The 24,855-nt window shown below is 40.0% G+C and overlaps 1 protein-coding gene across 1 annotated transcript in view; it reads right to left on the bottom strand.

The window, feature by feature from the left end:
* Nucleotides 1-623: 623 nt before the first annotated feature.
* The window catches only part of calcrla (calcitonin receptor-like a), a 43,790-nt gene continuing 19,558 nt past the window's right edge, over nt 624-24,855 (bottom strand). The window contains exons 2-13 of the mRNA XM_074658074.1: nt 21,243-21,361; nt 17,897-18,050; nt 17,523-17,633; nt 16,580-16,692; nt 13,896-13,987; nt 13,664-13,790; nt 13,399-13,552; nt 12,422-12,482; nt 11,962-12,028; nt 9,582-9,800; nt 6,779-6,820; nt 624-4,873 (exon numbers count right to left, since the gene is read on the bottom strand). Coding sequence (XP_074514175.1) covers nt 4,652-4,873; nt 6,779-6,820; nt 9,582-9,800; nt 11,962-12,028; nt 12,422-12,482; nt 13,399-13,552; nt 13,664-13,790; nt 13,896-13,987; nt 16,580-16,692; nt 17,523-17,633; nt 17,897-18,050; nt 21,243-21,317 — 1,437 coding nt within the window. The 5' untranslated portion in view covers nt 21,318-21,361 and the 3' untranslated portion in view covers nt 624-4,651. The remainder of the gene's footprint in view (nt 4,874-6,778; nt 6,821-9,581; nt 9,801-11,961; nt 12,029-12,421; nt 12,483-13,398; nt 13,553-13,663; nt 13,791-13,895; nt 13,988-16,579; nt 16,693-17,522; nt 17,634-17,896; nt 18,051-21,242; nt 21,362-24,855) is intronic.

Here is a 24,855-nt window from a genome sequence, read left to right as displayed (position 1 = left end):
TGGGCTAAATGAATTATGGAAACAAAATAAATACTAAATATGTTCTAACGTAGTGAATATTTAACTCAGGACTGATCAGCTGTTTCTGCGGTCTTCTCGGATATTCCCATAACGTGTGAATAATTGTCTTTATCTCCGGCTAACATGAAACATTGCCAATACCAGCTGACATGAAAGAACGATTCAAACTTTCTGTAGACCTCTCTCTATTTTTCTAAAGTAGATGGTTAGATAGCAAAACTGGCTTGTTTTGTTTCCGATTCACAACCTCTACTTCTTCATCTACTCTGTTTATTGGCAGATTACAGCCATGCGTAGTCTATAGCGCCAACTTCTGAACAAACTATGTTGTGGCCGAGTTTATTCGCTCCAAAGCAGTTGATGGAAACGCGCCTATTTCGCATTTCTTTTCTGCAAAATTCACTTAAAATGTGCTTGACCATTGAATGGAAACACGGCTAGAGCGTGTTCAGCAATATTGTGCAGTATAGTCTCACAATAGAGACAAAAAAAAAAAGAAATACTGGAGCTGACAGATGGTGCTGTGCTATACAGTATTAGGATGCAGATTCACACAAGATAGCAACATTGTCTAATTCAGTGAAATAATAAAAAAAGACACATTGTATGTAAATATAAATGTATATGTTTTTTCACAGAACAACCAGTTACATTCAAACAGCAGTGGACTACCAAAGTTAAATACAGTACAGTATAAAGAAAACCTACAGACACTGCCCTTAATGCTTCTGTCATACTATACAACATGTCACCAAAGTGTCACAGGGGACTTCACAAACCCTTTGGAGTCATATATGAAAATGTGTCACACATAAATACACAACATAAATGGTACATAAAGGAGTTATATTTGCCTTAAGTCTCTGGCTTTTCCACTGTTATAAAAAAATATGGTGTATTACTACACAGTAAATGACTTATGAAGACTTCATAATGTACTTGAATCGCTTGCTGCAAATCAGAACTGTGACTGCCATAAATGAAAGCTTTATGATTCTGTTAAGGAACTGTCCTGCAGATCTGACATAAAAAAACTGTATGCGTGATACTGATACCTGTTGCTTAGAATACTATGAGTATATCCCTGTGTCTGAAATGTAACGTTTACCTCAAACATTGGCAGAAGAACACCTTTTTTCAGAGGGGGAAAATAATATTTTTCTTAAAAATATATCACTTTACTTGTTGTGTGAGTAACCAAGTGCTGTAAGTCATCACAGTTGTATTAATGATGAGAATATTGAGACATTCAAAAATCATTATAAAAAAAATTACCCATCCACCAAATATAAGAGTTGCTGACTGGAAAGAAAAGAAAATTACTTGGAAAAATTGTGACACAGGATGTACACTTTTGTTTTCAATACTCTTCATTGAAACAGTAAAGAAAACCTGCCCTTTGGAAGGAATCCTCACATATCAGACTCACACTATTTGTTTCAGAAAACATATTTATGTCTGTTCTGGTAATATGGCATGAATAACTTACACAAAAGGCAGTGATACTTTTCTTTTCTTCACTCACAATAGGCAAAATAAAAAGGGGACAGACTCCACCAGGATGATGGTAGAAAAAAAGGGCAGAAAGATCCAGCAGCTTGTAACCCCAGCCAGTTTCCCACCCTCCCTTTTGAAAACACACAGGTAGAACAAACAACATCTTTATCAACGTCCCACACACTGTCACATAAGACGGTTGCTTCATGGTTGAATGTGTCTGAGTATAATGTACTCATAAATACTTTATATACTGTATAAATCATGCGCACACCCACACACACTCACATGTTAAACTTGCACTCTTCTCAGAAACGCTAGATTTACAAAAATATTTACATCAGCTGATAGTGACTTATGTTCCCAGCATTGTGGACGGCGTGTTCAACATGTTCTAAAATAAAGACAAAAAAGTACATCAAGTTTCTGGGTTTGTGTGGATGAAATGACAGAACTGTCAAAGGTTTCTGACCTGGTTTAGACACTACCCCGCTTTAGCTAAATGCTTTACAAAGAATTATTTTTTTGCAGTATTGTTTTTTTGTACAGCTTCTGGTGAGACGTGATAATATCATCACTTCTGAATAAGGCGTGTTCAGACTGACATTAGCGCTAAAAACGGATCTCCCTCACTGCTCTGTCGCAGCAGGCTCTGGCAAAAAACTAAACAAAATGCGGGGTCGTCCTACAAGAAAAAGTCAAACCTGACTCAACTTTTGCTGCAATACAATCCAGCATCATCTGGAGACGCACCGCATTGGCCAATCAAATAGGTGTAAGTGCATATTCCTTTTAAAGAATGTCTACTGTACACCTCCCAATCATCGAGACAGAGGATAAAATGATTCCCACCATGATCTACTATTCAGAGTTGTAGAATATGTCCTCATGGTACTATAATTCCCTGCTGTTTGATAAGCCTTGAAGGAGGGGTTTGGATTTCTTCAAGTCTATCTTAACACAGTACTGTACTCACATGCCACGTCAGACTGTTCTCATGCAATGTTCACATACGTACCTACGAAAAGTAATGCACTATCATTTGTATTACATTGTATAACCCACAAAATCAATTTGTATTTAATCCACATAATTGTGATGTGATGCAGTATAAAGAGTGACAAAGTCCAAGTAGGGAGGAAGTCAGGGTGGACGGGTGGGTCAGAAAACACCAGACTTTCCAGGAGACCGCTGTTTGTGTCCTGAGTGAAGCTAGAAGTCAACGTTGACTTATTTGTTATGTAAATTCCGTACCTAGTAGCGCCACTTCCATAGTTATTTTAACCCAAACTTTGGACTTATTTGTTACGTAACTTCCGTATATAAATAACATCACTTCCGTAGTTAATATTTTATCCCAGCTGTTGACTTATTTGTTACGTAACTTCCATACTTAAGTAACGCCACTTCTGTAGTTTCTATTTTAACCCAGACGTTGACTTATTTGTCAAGTAAATTTTGTACTTAAGTAACGCCACTTCTTAATTTAATCCAAACATTGACTTATTTGTTACGTAACTTCCGTACTTAAGTAACGCTACTTCCGTAGTTATTTTAACCCAAACTGCGATCTTTTCCTAAACCTAACCAAGTCATTGTGTTGCATAAACACGCCAGGGGCTTGCACAGGTGCACTGATTGCTTATTTTGCTGGACAATCGAACCAAAGCGCATGAAAAATAACAAAACTTTGTGTTAGATATCCTACGAACCGTTGTATGAGGATACATAATATGTTTGTTGAAAGAGTTACTGGTTGGCAAGTAGCTAGCACAAATATACTCACTTGATTTGGCTAACAACATTAGCTTCGGCTGTACTTTGCACTGAACAAGGACTGTGGGTTTTGTCCCCCAGTTCTAACATACATTGCACTATGAAGGGATTGATTCACGGCTAATACGAACAGAAGGAATTATTACAGCCACCAATAACCCTTTAAATGGCATGTGAGTATTGTATTAAAATGGACTTGGAAAATACAAACCTATCCTTTAAAAGTCATGGATGTATCACTCAAACTGGCCTTCTTGGATCACATTTTATCCTCCCCCTGAATTGGTAACACAGTGCTGTTTTCGGTCTAAACACCTGGTAAAGCTTATGTAGTGGTTCTATCTAAGTACTCTGAGAGGAGTAAGGCTAAAGACAGCAGTGAATGGGAATGTGACACATATACTGTATGTTCAGAGCCAGGTCTTCAAACTGCACTATTACATTCAAGTGTAGTGAGTAGATATTGGACTACATGTGATTTCAAGATGGCTTATCGGTGATAATATTGTGTTAACAAGTTACATTACAACCTACCATGTGGTTCAAACATTAGCCTGATTAAATCTCTATAAAAGAAGCTTGCAAGCTAACGGTATGATTCTGTCAATCATCTGCATTAGTTTCACACTAGAAACAAACAGGAAATACATTGAAACGTTTACATGAAGCTGGAAACAAGTCACATTTGACTCATTTAAAAACAAATTTAACATGTCTTTAATAAATACTGTAGGGTATTTATTTCATTTTTATTTAATAAACAAGAATACGTTCAGATAACTTAAGTTTAACATGTGAAAGATATAATATAACTTTAATATATTATTATGCACCTGTTAGACGTCCTATTTTCGTTCTGATTTTGTACTGAAAATAAAAAAAAATAGATGAGGCAGGCAAGGATTTCTTGGTTTGGCACTAACCATGTCAAATTGTTTTACAGTGTAACCAAAGGCGTTTTGTGCACAACATGACCCCAAAAGGACAGTCAAGCGGTTAATATTCAGCCATTTAAAAACAACTTTGTCAGGCAGAAAGAATCGCAACAATATTGTGATTATCAGAATGCATCTTAGGTCAAGGGAAGCAGTTCAGTGTCAAATTGTAGACAAAACACAGCGCAGGAATAGTTGTATGGAGCTCACCGTACAGTACTATTAAAGGGCCTGTGTCGGTGTAACAGAGAGGTGACAATTTCCTTCAGGTGGCTTGAGTATACAATCCGTTTCCTCACTCATTGTCCCCGTTATTGTAACTAAAGGAAGAGGCGAGTTTCCCTGTTTGACACAGTGCTCCAACCATGCTGCAGTTTTTACGGGGGAGGTGGGGCGGGCAGGGCTTTGGAGGAGTGTTGTTGTCAGGCGAAGGGGCTGTCTGACTTTAAGATAGAGGCGTCGGCGTCGTGGCAGCCCTTGCCGTTCATGTGTTCTGTGTGGCTGTCGATGCTGTAGCAACCCTGTACCTCTGTGATGGAGGAAGCTGTGTAGGAGGCTGAACGCAGGGCATCTGAGTGGTTTCCTACGCTGCTGCCAAACTGGATATGATACTGGTTCCAGTGCCTCCTCAGAACCGCTTGGACCTAACCAGAGAAACCACATTTCACATATTAAGAATCATTATTTGAGACGCAACTATGCTTTATGCATTTAAAAAAGTATGATATGCGGTATAAAAGGTATATATTTAAAAAAAAACAAAAAAACAATGTTTGTACTGATACAAAAATAATCCCTCTCAATCATCACTGCTGCCCCACTAGCAGTGTGTGTTGGTGTCTGTTTCTGCAGAGACCCTGCAGAGACACTGCAGCGCTCCGCCTCAATTTTCTGTTTTCTTATTATTTTTATTTACTCAGGACGCTTCTGGGCGTCTACAAAAAGCCTTTGGGCCCCACGTGGGGGTGTAACCCCCAGCCAATAAGAGCACGCAGGGTGTGCAGCCAGTTCAGGTGGTCAAATAGTGGGGCGAAGTCCGCCTTACATCGGAAAAAAAATTAACAATAGTCAACTTTGAGAGACAAATATTTGTTTGATCCCATTTGAATTGCACCGTGAATCACACATGTGTTTGTCAATTTAAAACATCATTTTGCAAGTCACGAAAGTTGCAATTTGTTGTAAAACTGTTGTAGTGTACGACTTTGAAAATACGGAATTAGAAAGACAACACACTCAAAAGTCGCACATGTGGCGTCTCTCTCGCTGAAGCTACGATGCCTGTGTTTCCTACTGGGTTGTACTCACAAAAGCATCGGGTCTCGCTCGTTCTTTCTCGTCCCAAATGATAAAAAGAGCAGGAGTTGCTGGATAAAACACATCAGGTAAGATAATGTTTCATTTGTGCTTGGGTCATAGCTAAGTTAGCTAGCTAGCTAGCGTTGGTGACGTATGTAGTGCGAGATGTAGTTCACATAGCGGTTTCACACAAAACTAAATGATACTACGAGAAACCCACGACGAACTCAGACCTTCTTGACTTGTAAAACGATGTTTTAAATTGACAAATGTGTGATTCATTGTGCAATTCGAACAGGATAAAAAAATGATTTGTTTCTCGCCGTTGACTACCGTATTTTTTTCCAAAATATGGTCCCAAGATCCATATACTGTATATACAATTTATGTGCCTACATTCCCATATATAGACATAACAATGACTATGTTTACAGGCAGAAAATATTGTGCATGTAATAGCACAGCTCCACTATGTGTTACCCCTTATTACAGAAGACCTATTGTGCTTATATGTTCATACTTGTATCTGGGGTTTCTCCTTGAATGTTTACCTGCTTTAATGTTCAAAAAACATTTGACTTTTCTCATAACGACCCATTCTGTTGTGATTGGTCTCTTGGACTCTTCGGACTCCGCTCCAGCTCCGCTCTAACTATCTTTGCTTGAGGGCGCGTCAAACTATCTGCTAGGCAGGTATTATGCTAATTTATTACTTGGTGACATCACCGTGTTAGGGAAGAAAAGGTGGGACTTCAAGTGAGGTATTTCAGACAGTTCAGGAGCAGTGTTTCTGTGGGGTAGAGTAACTCCGTTTGGTCTTTGTAACTTTGCAGACCTTTTACATGCACAAAAAACTATAAAACGCACTAAAGGGAACTGAATAAAAGCGCAAAAGCATAATAGGTCCTCTTTAACAGCGTACGTTAAGGAGTTATTCAGTGGATCTTGTAAGACATTCGCTTCAGGCGAAAACAAGCTATAGATCAATCACATGAATAATTGATAGCAATCAGTGTACAATCCTTGGCTGCTTGCCAACAGCAAACAATGTTTAGTCCCCAGCAAAGCCCTGGAGGACTGGGCCAGTCAAAACATTCCACTAATTCACCATCCTGCTCAGCGGGTCATGCAGAGGAAGCTGCCTCCTCTCTCCCTGATCACAAAGGGGAAGTGTGGATGAGTGTGTGCATGTGTGCATGCAGGTCTAAAAAAAAAAAAAAACATAGTGAACGGGCATAACCCCATCTTACTTCTCCGTTGAAAAAGCAGAAGATGGTGGCCACCAGCAGACCCTGAAATTCAGAAAATGAAAGACATGAAAAGGAGAGATGATTAGAATACAAAGAAGTCAGCATCAACATCATCAACAGTCACTTGTTTGTCGGTGATACTTTAAGGACTAAGGTGCTGTGAAGGAGGGAAACGTAGAGATCAAACTGAATACATCTTGTGAGCTTATTCAGCCCGTTGCTCAAGATGTCCCCCCCCCACACTGGCCATGCTGGGACAGCTCAGGATGATCAGATAACACCTCGCCAACATCCAACTGATTTTAGCCCCCTTTCAGCTCAGATAATTCATGCCTTCCTTCCTGCTGTTCTTCCCTGCGCTACAACATAAACAAAGCCTGGTCAGAGGCCAGTGGGAATGCTCGGCGGTTGCTGAAAGCTAAGATGTGGTTTATGTCCAGGCAACAGTTCATTTTAGTCAAATACATGTCTCTGGCATTGGAGGAAAGAGCCCCTAACACGTCACCAAGTTTCATAATAAATGATATACATCTTACAAGGACAACAGGACTTCATAAATAGTGCACAGGGACACTGCAGTACAGCAGGCCCTTAAACTTTCAATAGCATTCTAAAAATATACTCTGCATGCATTTGAAAAGCATGACATAACATACAGCTATTTATGTGTTCATAAAATGGAAATGTTCTAAGAAGCTGGCTACAATCACTCGGCCACAACTAAAACTCATCACATAGTCTAGGTGCTGGTCGTCTGGACAAAACACCACCAGAATACTAGAAATGGATAAATGTCAACCTATAAAATGTAATCAAAGTAAAGCTCATCAATAGAGAAGGAGCACCATCCTTATTGGAACTACCACCTAAAAGGATGGACTGAAAGGAAAATGGCGGAAAGGGAATATCTAAGGTGTAATGACTCTTTGAGTTGACAACGATTGAGAGGTGTTTGATAAGAATTTATAATTCTATAAAAGGACATTTTGGAAAGGACAGCCATTAAGATTTGATTACTTTATTACCAGTAATCCACAACAATTTTGGAAGGTAATCAAAAAATTGGGACCAAGGAGAAAGTTGTCCTAAGTAATGATTCTGTTGAAAGTAGGACATAGTTTGTATTATCCATCCATCCATCCATCCATCTGCAACCGCTTATCCCGTTAGGGGTCGCGGGGGGGCTGGAGCCGATCCCAGCCGACATTGGGCGAAGGCGGGGTACACCCTGGACAGGTCGCCAGTCCATCGCAGGGCTGACACATAGAGACAGACAACCATTCACACTCACATTCACACCTACGGGACATTTAGAGTCAACAATGAACCTAACCTGCATGTCTTAGGACTGTGGGAGGAAACCTGAGCACCCGGAGAAAACCCACGCTAACAGGGGGAGAACATGCATACATAGTTTGTATTAGGGCTGTCAAAATGAACACGGTAATTAACACTATTTTCTTTAACGCATCAATCTTTTGGAGGTTGTAGTGAGCTCAGTTTTTAAGTCAGAGTGAAGATATTATGAAACTAGGAAACTTAAGGTACCAACCATGTCAAAGAAGTTAAATAACGCTCCAAACTTGCCCTAAATTTTGGCGAGGAAATACTGGCATGACCATTTTCAAAGGAGTCCCTTGACCTCTGACCTCAATGTGAATAAAAATGGGTTCTATGGGAACCAACGGGTCTGCCCACTTCATGATAATCACATGCAGTTTTGGGAAAGTCATAGTAAAGTCATACAGGTTGAACTCTTTTGGATTTTTTCTTGGAGTTTTTTTGAGAACTCTCCATGGGCTACAGAACTTCATGCTGTTTTTGAGGAAGCTGAATTACAAGATATGTATAGTAATAATGTATCATGCAGCAGGAACACAATCAGAAGAAAGTTACTAGATTTTAGATTTGAAGAAAAAATGGTTGAAAGATATATTGTTAAACACAAAATTACAAAAACATTCAAATCAAGCACAATTATGACTTGCTTGACTTAAACATCGCTTTCCTATCTTTGTAAAACAACATGTAGCCTTGCAAATAAATACACAGATATAAATGTACTGAATTGTTATTTATTAATCCAAATAATATATCATACACCAGCAACTTCGTAAAATATTATCAAAATTAACAGAAATCAAGTGTAAACTTTTGTAATGCAGCAATAAATTGGCCAAAACTTGAATTGAAATTCCAGTATATAATGTATATAGTATATAAACATAGAATTGAATTGAATATACTGGCCCCACTGTCACTGATATCCGATCCAGCTACTTGAGTCAGTATCGGCCCGGTATCGGTGCATCGCTATCAAGGAGTCAAAGGTCTTTAGTTGCACAGTTTAGAACAGAAATCCTTCATGTGGCCCTTGAAATTGGCAGATTAAAAACATCCAGGACACCAGATTGTGTGAATTATGCAAAATAGCAGAAGTTCAAAATGAATCATTTTTTTTGGTATTATCCATACTATGATGAATTCAGAATATATGTTTTAATTAAAAAGTCCAGAAATGTTTTAGTGCACCGACGATGACAGAATGGAATTTAATTGTAATGCTTATAAATTGGCTACCTTTGTTTCTCAAGCTTGGAAAAAATGTCAGGATGGTTCATTAGTTTAGTATTATTTGTAACTTATGTTGCTACTCTGTTTTCTGTCTTTATTCTCTAAATAGTGGTGTCTTGTCAGCATGTTTGGGCTGGGCATATTATTTATACATGACACAATAATAATACAAATCAAATGAAAATAAAAAAAACACGCAACTCAAACCTTCACATTGACCACTGCTCACCTGGTAATGCATCAGTATGTGCATGATGTAGTCGTATATTTCAGAGGAGACCCGTCCCTCTGGCTTGTAGGGAAGCAGGACATACTGAATTCCCAGAAGAGGCACCAGGATGAGGGTGGCTCTCACGGCTTTCATGTAGAGACTAGACTCTGCTTGGTGGGTCACCTTCAGTTTGGTGATGAGCACTCGCACAATGTTTAGTAGAAAGAACAGATTGACCTAGGAGGGATAGCAGCAGAGAGGACATCAATAAATCAGCATAATATTCTGGCTATTAGCTGCTGTCAGCTGGTTAAAGGTTTACCTCGGATAAACTGTAAATTCACCATCTTCATGAATAGTATAAATAAGCCTGGGCAGACAGTTAAAGGTAGAAATAACATGATGATATTTAATGATGGCTACAGGTTTGAAATCATATCTATGACAGTCCCTCCCTTTAAATAATAATATATATTAGGGCTGTCAACGTTAGTGCGATAATAATGCGTTAACGCAAATTCGTTTTAACGCCACTAATTTCTTTAACAAATTAACACAATTTGCCGCTTGGCGTTTCGCCTCGCTTTATATACGTCTTTTCGACGCTGTGTCCGCCATTTTCGTAGCTTCCTCTTGGATGCATGCTCACGATCTGGCACGTGGATGCTACATTTTCATTAGGGCTGTCAACGTCAAAGCAATAACACGTTAAAGCAAATTTGTTCTAACGCCACTAATTTCTTTAACAAATTAACACAATTGTATCATATGAAACTAAAAAAACGAAGGAATGGAACCAACCATGTCATACTACAGTAGCTTGTGCTAAGGAGGCTAAATAACGCTCCAAACTTGCGCTAACTTTTGGCGAGGACAAACTGTCGTGGCCATTTTCAAAGGGGTCCCTTGACCTCTGACCTTTACAGACATGCCCACTTTATGATAATCACATGCAGTTGGGGCAAGTCATAGTCAAGTCAGCACACTGACACACTGACAGCTGTTGTTGCCTGTTGGGCTGCAGTTTGCCATGTTATGATTTGAGCATATTGTTTTATGCTAAATGCAGTACCTGTGAGGGTTTCTGGACACTATCTGTCATTGTTTTGTGTTGTTGATTGATTTACAATAATAAATATGTACATATATTTGCATAAACAGCATATTTGCCCACTCCATGTTGATAAGAGGATTAAATACTTTTACATACATTTTGAACAGATACAAAATTGTGCAATTAATTTGCAATTAATCACGATTAATCAGGGACGATCATGGGATTAATCGCAATTAAATATTTTAAATGATTGACAGCCCTAGTTTGTACTCAAAATATAGGAGCAATATTTTGCTGATTCATTTTCAGGAAATCATATTCTTATATTGATATCAATTTTTTATGATATCTTTTTTAGAGAAGCTTGTTATTTAAAGGAGGAGTTGGAGACAAATATGAACCAAGGCGGGTATACATCAAATGTGTTTTTGAATTATGATATTACTTTGGAGGAAGTGAGAACCTCTTGTCAAGTCAAAGCTGAAGAAAGCCATAGGTGTGGGGGAAATCCCAAACAAAGCATTAAAGTCACCGCCACTTCTAAACATGCTTTTCTGTTCGTTTTAATTTTGTTTAAAATACAGTATTGTTCCTTCTGCATGGTATAAATCCAAGCAAGCAATAAAGAAGCATATGTGCCCACTCCCATGTGGATAAGAATATTAAATACTTGACAAATCTCCATTTAAGATACATTTTGAACAGATAAAAAATGCATGACCAAATGCAAAAATTGCAAATGAATCACGATTAATCATGGACAATCACGATTAAATATTTCAATAGATTGACAGCCATACAATATATAATAGATTGTGTTTCACCTGACAGACGCTGACTCTTAACTTTTTGTTTCATTTCAAAATACTATCTGCCACATCATTCCATTCCTATACTGCCCATTACGAGTAAGGTTTCAACAAAAAGCAATCCATTATGAGCAAAACAACGGCAAGACCTTTTTTGGGCCTGAAACCCGGTTTTAGCACTGAACATTTAGTCCTGCGAGAGTCTGAAGGGACCAGCTTTCTCTGAAGCATGCCCGGCTGTGCTGATTAGGTGAATTCCTAGAATGCAACATAGGCCTGGGGACCAGTGGGTGGACCCTCACAGGGGCAGATGCATTGATTTCACAAGATAAACGCAATTATGCATGCTAGGAAACCATGTCCTGGTTTCAGACCTCCCACAGTGTCCACTCAAAAGAAGGCAAAAACAGACCTTTTTTTTTTGCTTCATTGCGCAATAAAAACAGCCAACCAAGAGAAATATGGAACAAATCAGTCATGACTGTGATTTACTTTGCTCTAATTGATTGGGGGAAAGACTGACACTTCTTACCAAAAGAGCAGCACAGATGGGACCATGGATGATGTAGAGGAGCGATGTTTTGGAGCTGATCCAACAGCTACAGCAGAGAAAAGAGGGACAACAGAGATACGTTTGCACAACACTATCAGTGCATCACATGACAGCTGACTCATGATGCAGATCAATGGCTTTAATGAGAAATTAATTAGCATCAACTACTAAGTGGGGGGGATTGATCAAAGAAGCTATCAGTGAGATTGAATGCTGAACTTTGCAAGGTGCAGATAAACAGCAGATCATTTTATACCTTATCAGAATATACTACTGTGACCTTATGTTGGCCAAGCTGCATCTCACATTTGAAACACTTTTCTAGACAGGGTTTTAACATTTTTTTCATTCAATTTTGATTCTTGTTATATAATTATTTTTTTCTGTCGTAATTAAGCTGCAGTATTAACCGTAATAGATCATGCACTTGAATGCTTACTTGTCGTTGTAGTAGTAACTTCGAGCGACGGCATGTATGGAAGCAGGAATGAGGGGAAAGCCTGCAAAATAAAATTAAATTAAATGAATTACAATTGCAGTTTAAGCTAAAAATTAATGTAGTCCCACTTCCTTTAAATGTTCTCAATGTGATAATCAGAGCATTAATATAGCAAAAAACAATTATTTGTAATGTAGAGATATAGAGGAGTAATGTCTACCTGAGCAGAGAATGAAGTCTCTCTCCCTCTGTGTGTGTGTTGTAGAGCTTCTCTGTGCTTTGCATGCCTTTTAGTGCACCTTAGTGCATGTGAGCGTGCCCCACTGGCGAGCTCACGGCCGCCGCTCTGCACTGCTCTCATACTGCGGTTACAGCTGACGGCGTTGTCGCGGTAGCAACGCGCCCACCCTCCGCTTACCCCCAATTTAACACTGTTAGCTTGTTAGCGGTTCCAGATAATAGATGGATGGATGATTTAAATAAGGGCTATTCAAGTGTTCGTACTGGGAGGTTGATTTACATCAAAAGATAAATGATCCTCGGAGTTACAGATGTCTCTTTTCTGATGGAAGTCTATGGGAAAAAGTATTTTTGGGCCCGATGGCATCACGTCACGTGACGGACACAGAAGTTGTACTACCGCCGTTTGGCCACCACGAAAATTCGCTTCACAGCCTGGCGCTCTTCCTGAGGGCTTGAGCTCCGCCGTTGCCATGTTGAGAGCCATGTGGAGGCAATAGAAATGCTCTGAATTTCATAATGAGGACCTTTAAAGTACAATTGTGGTTTGAGAAAACTGTTTATACTATTCTTGTACTTACAATACTGTACTGTGCTTAAGTAGCTATACCAAACCTTGCTTTCTCTGTTTGAATAAACTCAAATTAAGAGACTGACTCCAACGTTACTAAAAAATGATGGACTTCATATCACAGCAGAGAGAGCAACCATTTACACAACACGTTATCCTGACTTACCCCACCCTAAAAGATAGTACCACATCAGGTGCTGCTTCTCAGCAAACACAGCCACCACGATGAGAGTGTGCAGGTATATCCCTTCACACAGCATCCAGAAGTAATTGCAGCCAAACAGGTACAGATGAATAAACTGGGACACTTTACAGCTCGTCTGAGGAGGAAAAACACACACACAGAATTAATGTGGAAGGTAGCTGTTTATTTCTGCTTCTGCTATTTCCTTGTGCTGTACTTTCAGAGTCATGAGAAAAAGTAAACTCACTGGATTCCGCTGCACCAGCTCCTGGTTGTTTGCCACTGCAGTCAACCAGATGATGGTGATCACAGAGTTCAGGACGAAAGAGAAGAAGAGGTTTTTGTGAAGCGTGATCCTTTGGCAACTTAAACTCCTGCAAGAAGAGAAAGGCAACATCACATCACAGTGCTATTAATTAACGCATTCAATAGGACATATCTGTCTGTAAAGCATGCTACGATGAGGTTTGTTGACTCACTTGAAATGGAAGAATATCCCGAGGGAGATGAAGAGGGAGGTCAGTGACAGGCCATGTCCGATGAGCGCTAAGTAGAAAAGATTCATTGCGGTCTGGAAGGAATTAGGAACAGATTAGATTATGTGGGTCTCCTAATGACTACTCATGTTAGTGAGGCAATGCAAATAACTCACATCCTGTACTCCTACAGTGAACCTCTAATTTATGTAAGGACGACATTCAAACCATGTTAAAGTGTACTTTAAGTTTATTAAATGTCAAATGGTTACTGTCAGATTTTATTATGGATCCAGAGAATGTTGTAATGCAATGATTCTGGAGACTATTCATTTCCCACTGATCAACACTTTGGTCCAAACCGAGGTACAATATATACGGCAATGGCCCGATTACCATTTGCTGTGGATAGTGTCCAGATGATGAAATCTAATGTTTTAACCTCCTAAAACTCTGACAGCCCGCCAGCTGGCCTGGCCGCTATTCTGTCTTTCAGAGGTTATTGCAGACTTAGTTTTCAAACTAGAGTGAAGATACTGGTATCATATGAAACTAGAAAAACCTGAGGAATCCATTGGTACCAACCAGGACAGACTATTGTGGATCCAATGAGCCCAATTATATTCATGTGTGATGATGTTAATCCCCCTAGTAGCCATTTCATATAGTGAGGCCTATTTTCTTTAACTTAACCTCACTTTATAAAATGACCTGCGGTGACCTCTAGGATAATCACAGCCTCATGAAACTTTACAGCCACAAACTAGAGACCTAGAGCATTCAGAGGATGGATGGATCAAACTAGAGACCTAGAGCATTCGGAGGATGGATGGATCAGACTAGAGACCTAGAGCATTCAGAGGATGGATGGATCAAACTAGAGACCTAGAGCATTCAGAGGATGGATGGATCAAACTAGAGACCTAGAGTATTCAGAGGATGGATGGATCAAACTAGAGACCTAGAGCATTCAGAGGATGGATGGATCAAACTAGAGACCTAGAGCATTCAGAGGATGGATGGATCAAACTAGAGACCTAGAGTATTCAGAGGATGGATGGATCAAACTAGAGACCTAGAGTATTCAGAGGATGGATGGATCAAACTAGAGACCTAGAGCATTCAGAGGATGGATGGCTTTTCTAGCTACACTGACAATAAGGGGGTTTCTGATCTGTTTACAGAACAGAAGAGCTAGCAATTCAATCCCCGAAAAATGCAATTCTTTCCGGAATCTCCAAATATCAAACGTTTTTGAAACCAAATCACAGCATGACTTTTTCTATGGTGTTCAAGGTCTTGGTATCTTAATGTGGTATTTGGAGGGATTATTGTTAATTTGATCAATTATCAAATGGTAAAAAGTTGTTAACTTTATCCCCAATCTGTGTAACAAATGGTATCATCATGAGAAATAATAGAGCATGGGGATGATCATCTTTAACTTATATCATCATGTTCTACACTCTCATACCCTTTCACAATTTATTTTGATTGATTAATCAATTTATTAATTCATGTTTAGCTTTTTAACTAGAACAACTTGTTGTGATTTAGTTTCATTGTCTTTTTATTTGCCACTGAGGACAAAGTGCACATTTAAAGCCCCACAGACCACCGCAGAATCATTCATACAATTCAGCCTTGTCATTTCACACGAGCATGAGACTTGCGTACAACTGTGTTATATAATTAAAGATATGTGTAAGAAATAACTGTCTACTGTGATATGGACATTAGTTGCCTTTCACTGCATCACTGCGAATGTACAGTAACTCCCCAGAGATCTATTAAACGGTCAGTGCTAACAATGTCTCACTTCTTTGTATTCTCTATGCATTTAATGCAGAGTCGGCCCTGACCAATTTGGGGCCCTCAGCAAGATTTTAGCTGGTGCTCCTCCACCTCTTTTGGCACATGGGGAAGCCTGTGCGAACATTTTTTTTGTGCATTCGGAAAGCATTCCCTGCCGGGTTCTTAAACAGTGTTATTCTTGTGCATGCAAGATTGACGTAGCCTCTTAACCAGCTTAGAATACAGATACCATATTGACCTTCATTGTGAGACACCCCCTTTTTTTCGAGACTCAAGATTTTTTAAAGATCAAATCCTATTTTTTATTAACAAAAATGAAATAAATCTGACCAGAATGCAAGTTGATCTGTTATCTGGAACATAACCTGCTCCGGAACAGGTTAGCTGTTCAGCATAAGTTACCATAAAGATCTACCCCGGTAAGAATTGAACCACTGTCGTAGGACTGAAAACCCTGAAGGGTTAACCCTGAAGTTACCTCGCTAACCCTAAATCCTGCTTCGTAGTACAGGCCTCTGGCCTACTTTTAATGATGGTGGATATTCTGACTGGCATTAACATTACAGTCATTTAAAGGCCGTTGCAGGTTTCACTTTTTAAGATAGTGGAAATACAGTGGCATCATATCTTGAGATTGCAACGAATCCGTTGATACCAAACATGTCATACTAGCTTACTGGGAAAGAGGCCAAATTATTGCTCCAAAGCTGAGCTGTCTTTACTGCGAGGTCCGCGACACCTCAGTGGCAAACTGCAGTGTTATGGCCAGGCTGTTTGTGCCCCCTCCGGCACTTGGTGCCCTACGCACAGCGCGTGATGCACGTGTGCCTGGCGGCTGCGCTGATTTAATGCCATTTTATAAAGTGACCTACCATTCTGCCTTCATTGGTGTGTTCATTGCAGCGGGTGTAGTTGGTCCATGTGCGGTTGCTCTCCGGATGCAGGAACCAATGACCACTGTCGGTGCAAATCTTGTTAACCATCTCTGCAGGTAAAAATGATACAAAGACATGAAGACAAACCACCTTCCACATACACTGGTAGCTCTGACATACTACAAGCCATGTTTTTATAAGAACAGCTCAATCCTGTAGGCTGAATCGAAGAGGATATTTCTTGGTATTTATTATTTGCAGCAAAGCAGGTTGAAGACCTAGCAGCCAAGTCAAGAAGAAGTTCCCCCAAGACACACAACCAGACATTAATACACATGAAACTATTGAGAGCAGTGATTAGTGGGAGTGAATCTAATTATACATCTGCATATCCTGTTGTAGGATGTAGGAAAACTAATTTACTCCGATAAACACATTCATGCATTTTTCTAACCTTAACCAAGTCGTTTTGTTGCCTAAACATTTCACAATGTTAACCACGTAACTATTGTGCGTCTCTGCTAGCGTGATACGAGGGTGATATGAAACGGATTTATGAAACGGATTTATGAAACATCGACATTCAACGTCTGTGGTTTGAGGAAATGCACAATGCCAACATTTTTTCTGCTGGGTTGAGAAGAAATGTTGCTGTCAGTATTCACTCGTTGGTTATTTTTTGCAGCTGATTTATATTTTACTTAAGTTGCATAATGGGAAGTGTAGGGTCCAGCATTTTTAGAGTTTGACCTAAATTAAAGGTAAGGATATCTCTGCCTCTGCTGCTTTGATTTTGACCATTATTTCATTGATCTGTCTTTGTAAGTTCCCCCAATTTAATGGAAGTGCAATACTAAATTGCTGGAATACCACTTTTAAGAAAACCAAACATAGTTGGTGAAAATGCACCTTTAGAGCTACTGTAAGCTACAGATCTTACCTGAAGGATCAAAATCCTGGAAGTAGTCGGGGCAGTGCTGCTCTGAGTTAACACCCGCCTTGGTGTCGTCCCAACACAGCCAGCCATCCCAAGTGCGATTACACATGGGCTCTAAAACCACAGGAAAAGTGTTAGGAGATATGGTGTGTCAGCAAGAATTTTCAAATATATAATTAATAAAAGTAACTAAAAAATATTGTAATCTATTAATTATTTAGAAAAGAGGTACTACAATAATTGACTTATCCAGTCTATTGGATGTTGTCGTACTTCACTAAGCCCGCATTACAAGTGTAGAATATTGCAAGCAGTGTATTCCAATTACTTAGCCTAGACAGCTCTAAAGTTCAGAAACATGAAACATCACCAGCTACCTTGTCTGCCTTGGGTATCATCCTTCATTATCTTTTGATAGCACTCAAACTGTGCTGTAACTATCTTGTTCCTGGTGTGTCCCATCTCATGGTAGACGTTGGTTGGATGCTGCTGCTGGGTTTCATTCACCTCCAGGCTTGCCTTCACAAAAATCTGCAAGGAAGGAGAGACGGTGAATAAATCTTTTCACTTCTTGTTTTGATCAAGAGAGGTTTGTCTCACAGAAGACATGGGCATAATCTAGAATTGTTCCAATACCGATACCAGTATCGGAAATGCGTCCATTACTGCCCAAAATTCGGGATTGGATATCGGTGAGTACGCCAGTCTATGCCCCAATCCATTACCATCATTTATTAACCCAGAAAAAAAATCAATTCTTCTTTGCCGCTCCAAAACAGCAGCCTTCACTGTGCTGTCAACCTGGATGTATCATGGCTGCCACTGGAAACTACTGTTATAGAGCAGTGAAGAACTGACTGCAGGTAGTTTATCACGTGACAAAAGCAAACAACAACAGTGCGGTGCTGGTAACGGCAAAGAGTTTAGAAGCAAAGAGACAAAACTCTGGTGTTTTTGTGACAACAGCTGCTGCCAGCATTTTGGAAATGTCAGCCATTTGGCAATATTTCACAGTGAAAAATAAAGTAAAACGTTGATATGTACAGTATGTAAGGGTTCTGTTTACAGGGGTGTTGCCAATTTCAGCACCACTGAATGATTTCACCACAGCAAAGGGGGAAAAAATGGACAAACCGCAACAGCAAACGCTGGAAACCACATTCCAAAGAAGAGATAAATTCCACAAAGACAGCCCAAAAGCGCCGGAGATATTATATTTATCACACTGGTATCAGATCGGTACTCGGTATCGGCCAATACCGCAAGTTCAGGTATCGGAATCAGTATCGGGAAGGAAAAAATGGTATTGGAACATCTCTAGCATAAACACTACAGAGCAGTCAAAACTCAGCAGATAAATGTTATTTTAAAGTCGATGGCCACTGAGCTTCATTCCAGAAAAAGTATTTGTGTGCAACCATATGCCTAGACTCAATTTGGGCTGTGTATTCTGACTCCGTGGAACAGTTCATTAAATCCTACTTCGAATGCCAGGAAATGGAGTCTAACATACACAAGCTTCCATTAAATCCATTAGTGCTCCATGGAAAATATGACATCCATGCAGAAGTATTGCCATCCAGATATGTCCAACTTATTTATTACATAGCCGATACCTGAAGTAACTGTTTATCCTTCACAAAACCCCCAACATAAACTGAAACTAACATAAATAAGTTTAAATAGGTCAAATTAAGTCAGAGTTGAATAGTAGCCTACAGAAATACAAACTAACACACAGTTGACATGAACTACATAATCTGTAAAGTTTCTACTATCAAGTATCAGGGTTGCATCGGTATGAGATTCAGGGTTTGATAACTATCTCAGAAAATATTACGGTATATGGTATTACACAATTACTATTAATACTGTCAGTTACAATGACCCTTAAAGCGTTTGAACGCTTTATTATAACTGAAACTTGAAACCCTTTTTTTTAATGGAAGTATGTGTAAGAACTAGGGCTGTCAATTGATTGAAATATTTAATCATGATTGATCGCATGATTATCCAGAGTTAATTGCAATTAGTCATGAATTAATCTCACATTTTTTAATCTGTTCAAAATGTACCTTAAAGGGAGATGAATAAACCATGTGTAAAAGCATGTTAGTTCACATGTTCGCAGTAGTACAGCATGTTGAATTAACTACTTCATAAAAAACAACATCAGCAGTGAGCTTCTAAAATAACGGGGCGCTGAGCAAAACTCTGAGGAGCGGCTAGTCACTAAATGTCTAAAAGGGTTAACCTTCGTTGACTGACTCGGCTTCGCGACCCAGGTCGAGAGGTGGGTCGGACCAGGGTCTTTGTCTCAGCCAGCTGATCAGTTTAGCAGTAAGAAACATGACAAACTAACCTCAACAGTCTGACTACTAGCCTTCTGCCAGCTTTAGTTTCAGCTTGTGTAGCCGAGGGTTGCGTTGCTCTTATATACTTTATGAAGATAATAAATTAATAACACAGAGGCTCCGTAGTCTACAGCCTCGTCAATAACAGCACATCACAGCTTCACGTCTTCCGTTCCTCCCTTCACAATAAACTCCCCGGACACAAACACTGAAACACTTAAACACTGAAACACGGCTTACTAGAGGGAACTAAAGTCATTCACAACTCAACTAAATAACTAACACGTGTTTACAGTTAGCTGTTAGCCACGAGCTAACGCGCTCTCCTTGTGTAAACAGCAGCGGTGGAGGATGAGAGACAGCAGACAGAACAGATTGAAACGTTGCTTTCCTCCATGTTTAACCGATTCATCGTGTTTATGCTTGTTGAACAGGTGTAATAACGGATCTTGGCTTTACACTTGCAAAGTTTTATTGCACTAACTTACAGCAACGAGCGTAGCGTCAACTCGTCTCCACCGCGGCCTCTCTGATCAGCTGTTCACTGACCGCGCTGTGTGTGTGTTGATGTGTGTGGAGCTCCGACACAGAGCAGCATGGCCTATAGAAGCAGGCTGGGTGACGGGCGGACATGGCTCTCGGGGTATGACACATGCGCAGTGTAACTGAAGCTCTGCGTTGCGATTGGGTCAATTTTGATAAATGGGTAAGACAGAGGAAAAACTGTTTGTGAGTGTTGATTGATGGATACTGTAAATCTGTATGCTGTCTGTATCTTTTCGCATATATTAGGGACCAGGTAATACAGAACATATTAACCTTTTACAAAGCTAAACTTGCTGTACTGTATTACACCATATGATCCCAGAAGCATGCATCTTTCTGTGACATTTTACATTTTTGCACACATTGATGATCATCCCCTCTCTCTGTAATCCTCCAGAGGTGTAACCCTTCCGCCCATCTCTAGCACCTGAGTTTATTGACATGTATTGCTCCCGGGTTGTGACCCAGGTCGTATCTGAATTGTCATGACCAGGGATTAACCCGTGTTGACTGGTTTGAATTTACAAAAGAAAGGTTGAACATGGCTCAGATAACCCTGGTCTGACCCTGGTCTGACCCTGGTCATTGGTGTGAAAGAGATAAAAGCGGAAAGGAGATGCTCACACACAGGTTTATAAGCAAATGTACCTGGTATGATAATCGTCAATTTTCATACCATGCTGTACCATGAAATCAGTATACCACAGCGACCCTACCTAGTATAGACAAATGTGATTTATTCACACATGTAAATGTATTAAATTAAGTATATTTTGTGTGTGTGTATTTTCAGTATTTGCTTGATGCAAGCAGGCTGTCCTACCTTTGCTAGATTACACAGTAGTATGAGGGCCACCATCCCGCTCCTCCCGATGCTATCCATCTTCCTTTTGGCCATGTCGAAGCTGGTGATGACAGCTCAATGATTTACCAGCTGCAGATCTGGAACGGAGAATAAAATATTAAGCACTGTCATTAAAGCGAAATAAAATCCCCTCATAAAGGCCTCTTCACAGCACTCCTTATCTCTTCCACTGCAGATAAATGTTTCACCCAGTGGCTTTAATCTACTGAAATGTTGCTTCTGTATTTGCCACCGGAGTCAATTAAGCTGGGAATGGACCATTACATTACAGCCCACACATTACGACTTATTCACAACATACACACATTGTTCCATAGGTTTTTTTTGCAAAAACTGTCATGTCAACGGTCCAGATTCTAGTCGTTAATGTTGAACATGTTCAAAATGATCTTAATGGCAACAGCAAGCAGCAACTGGATCAGCAAATAAACAATTGGAATCCAAACTCAACAAACTGTATGCTTTAATCTCCCGACTGTCATCAGCAACTGCTCCAGAGTAGCGACAACATGGGTCTAACTTGATCCGTAGTAATCCCAACTCAACAACTGTACTACACACACATCTACCCCTTTACAGGCAGCATAGCATGCAATCACTGACTGTACATTAGAGTTACAGTGGCAGTATGTAGAATATTTTTTGCATCATAGGGAAGACAATTCCATAATAACCTTTCAGCATATTGTAATTCAAGTGTTCTGAGAGAAAACTAGACTTCTGCTCCTCCTCATGGCTCTGTTTTCAGGCTTTAGAAAATCAAGCCCGTGATGGGAGACTTTGGCCAATCACGGATCATTTCAGAGAGCAAGCGTTCCTATTGGCTGTTCATTCAACGGAGGCAGCTGTCAATCACTCTGAAACTCTGATCAAACGGTCAAACTAGGCAACGCTGATCAAATATGAATCAACATTCTGTTACTGTAATGACTATTTCTCAGGTAAAATGTTTTCAGAATCATCTGTAAAATGAGAACTTTTGTAGTCTTCCGACCACTCAAAGCTCTTTACACTACATGTCAGCATTCACCCATTCACACACTGATGGTAGAGGCTGCTAAGGTGCCAACTTTGCCCATCAGGATCTAATCTAAATACTCATTCACACAATCACACACCGATGGCTATGCCTTTGGAAGCAATTTGGGGTTAACCTGCTCTACCCTCTGAGCCACAGCCGCCCCGGATTAGTTAACTTAACTAATCTTGCCTACTGCTGCTTTAAATGTGCTCATAATGGTAGTATTTCAGCTTAGTGATCAAAGAGCACAGCTTACACAATAAGCAGTTGGACCCAGCCCAACAGAACCCCATCGATCTCAGAAAGTCCCTGTTGCCTGACAAAAGTCATGTAAGCACAGCTGAGTTTAAAACCCCATGCTCTCACGTGCCACTGTGTGTTGTGTGAGCCATATCTCCTTTGCACCATAAATTCTCAAATGTGTTTTAAATTGGTTAGTGGATGTGTTACACATTTAATTTTCAAAAAGGTGATGCTGGTGTCTCTTCAAAGCAGAATCCCAGAAAGATGTTTGCGGCAGAGCTGCAGGCCACTGGGATTTCATGTCACGGCTGCTGCATAGCAGATGAGACTAAATTCAAATGGAAACATATCCCTCAGGTTGTGCTTTGCAAAACAGTGGGTGTACTAATGCTTGGCTAGTTTTAAAGCAGCAGTAGGCAAGATTAGAGCAAATATGATGAAACATTTTGTTTTTATAAAATGGTCACTATATCCTGACAGTAGTGCATGAGACAGGTAATCTGAAAAAAATCATGTGCTTCTGTGTCCTCTGGTGTCCCCCCGTGTTCCTAACGGCATCTGCAACCAATCAGAGCCGAGCTGGAGCCTTGTCGTCTCTGAGCAGCTGTCAATCACTTGAAAACTCCGATCAAACGGTCAAACTAGGCAGCGCTGATCAAATATGAATCAATATTCTGTTACTGTAATGACTATTTGTTGCATAAAATGTTGTAGTGTACTGTTTAGCTGTAAAATGAGAAAGTTTGTGACACGGCAGCCATGTTGAGATCAGTTGAGGAAATACCAAGCACCGCCCACCAGCTGGAGCACACTTTTGAGGTGAGAAATAGTCATTACAGTAACAGAATATTAATTCATATGTGATCAGCGCTGCCTAGTTTGACCGCTTGATCGGAGTTTGCGAGTGATTGACAGCTGCCAACAGCCAATAGGAACGCTCTCTCTCTCTCTGAAATGACCTGTGATTGGTCAAAGTCTCCCGTCAAGGACCAGATTTTTTAAAGCCTGTAAACAGAGCCATGAGGAGGAGCAGAAGTCTAGTTTTCTCTCAGAACACTTGAATTACAATATGCTGAAAGGTTAATATGGCATTTTTGCCCAATGATGCCAAAACTATACTGCCTACTGCAGCTTTAAGCGTGCCTGCAGCTAATGCATAACTATCAAAGAGTTACAGGTCTGCTAAAAGGTAACCAGAAACAGGTTGTTAGCATTTTTAGAATACTTGATACAAATCCCAGGTTCATTGCTTTCAGTGTGAAACTATGTAACAAGCAGCTGAGAAACAACAAGAGACAGGAGGATGGGAGAGACAGAGAGAGAACCTGAACCCAGGATGACATACATGTAGCTACATGGCCCTCAGGAGTGGATTACATCTCAATCAGAAGCGAAATTTAATAACGTCTTTTCATACCCCAAAGGAACTAGGTCATCACAATTATGTATTTGCAACATCTCAAGTTTAATTAAATTAGGTGGAATTGAACAGCTGGACAAACTCTGCAACAGGAAATTAGTTGAATGCAAGACGTGAGCATTTAACTTTAAGCATACAAATATTTATTTTCTATCACTGATGAGAAATTGCCAAGTTGTTTTTTGTTGTCATAAACTGCATGGATCGAAAAAATGAAGGTCATGCGTGGAAATGTTCAATATCCTGAGAAAGAAACCTCCCCCTCAGCTCAGAGTGCAGCATCAGCTCTCTGCATCTAGTGATCTGGTTGGAGCTCTGCATTTTAATAAAGTGGTGGATGGATTTGCACAGAAGCGGGTGAGGGAGAAACGTCTGTTTTAAGATTCGACAACCCACACTGTCACTGAGTGTTTATGACACATTTGTCAGGCTAAATGCTCGAAGTGGGCCGGTACTCATTGCCGACGAACGGCACGAGGGAGGGCACGACGCTGCTGTAATTTATCGATACAATGTTCACGTCCTTGTTATCGTCATACTTAAGTTGTTAACAAATATAATTAAAGATGCAGTGGGTAGAAATGGATCAAATATGATTTAAAAAAATATTTTTATAAAACAGTCACTATATCGTGACAGTAGTGCATGAGACAGGTAACCTGCAAAAGAATCATGTGTCTCTGTGTCTTCCGGTGTCCTCCGGTGCTCCTAACGGCATCTGCAAGATTTCACAGATCGGAGGAAAACAACCAATCAGAGCTGCCGTCTATGAGAGCCGGCTGCCAATCACTCGCATACTCCGTCAAACTAGGCAGCTACTAATCAAATATGAATTCATATTCTGTTACGTTAATGCCTATTTCTCTCCTCAGATGTTCTCAGAATCA

Source organism: Sebastes fasciatus, chromosome 14, assembly GCF_043250625.1.
Source record: "Sebastes fasciatus isolate fSebFas1 chromosome 14, fSebFas1.pri, whole genome shotgun sequence".
Classification (NCBI taxonomy): Eukaryota; Metazoa; Chordata; class Actinopteri; order Perciformes; family Sebastidae; genus Sebastes; species Sebastes fasciatus.
Note: the sequence above shows the minus strand (reverse complement) of the source record. Positions and strands in the feature narration are given on the sequence as shown.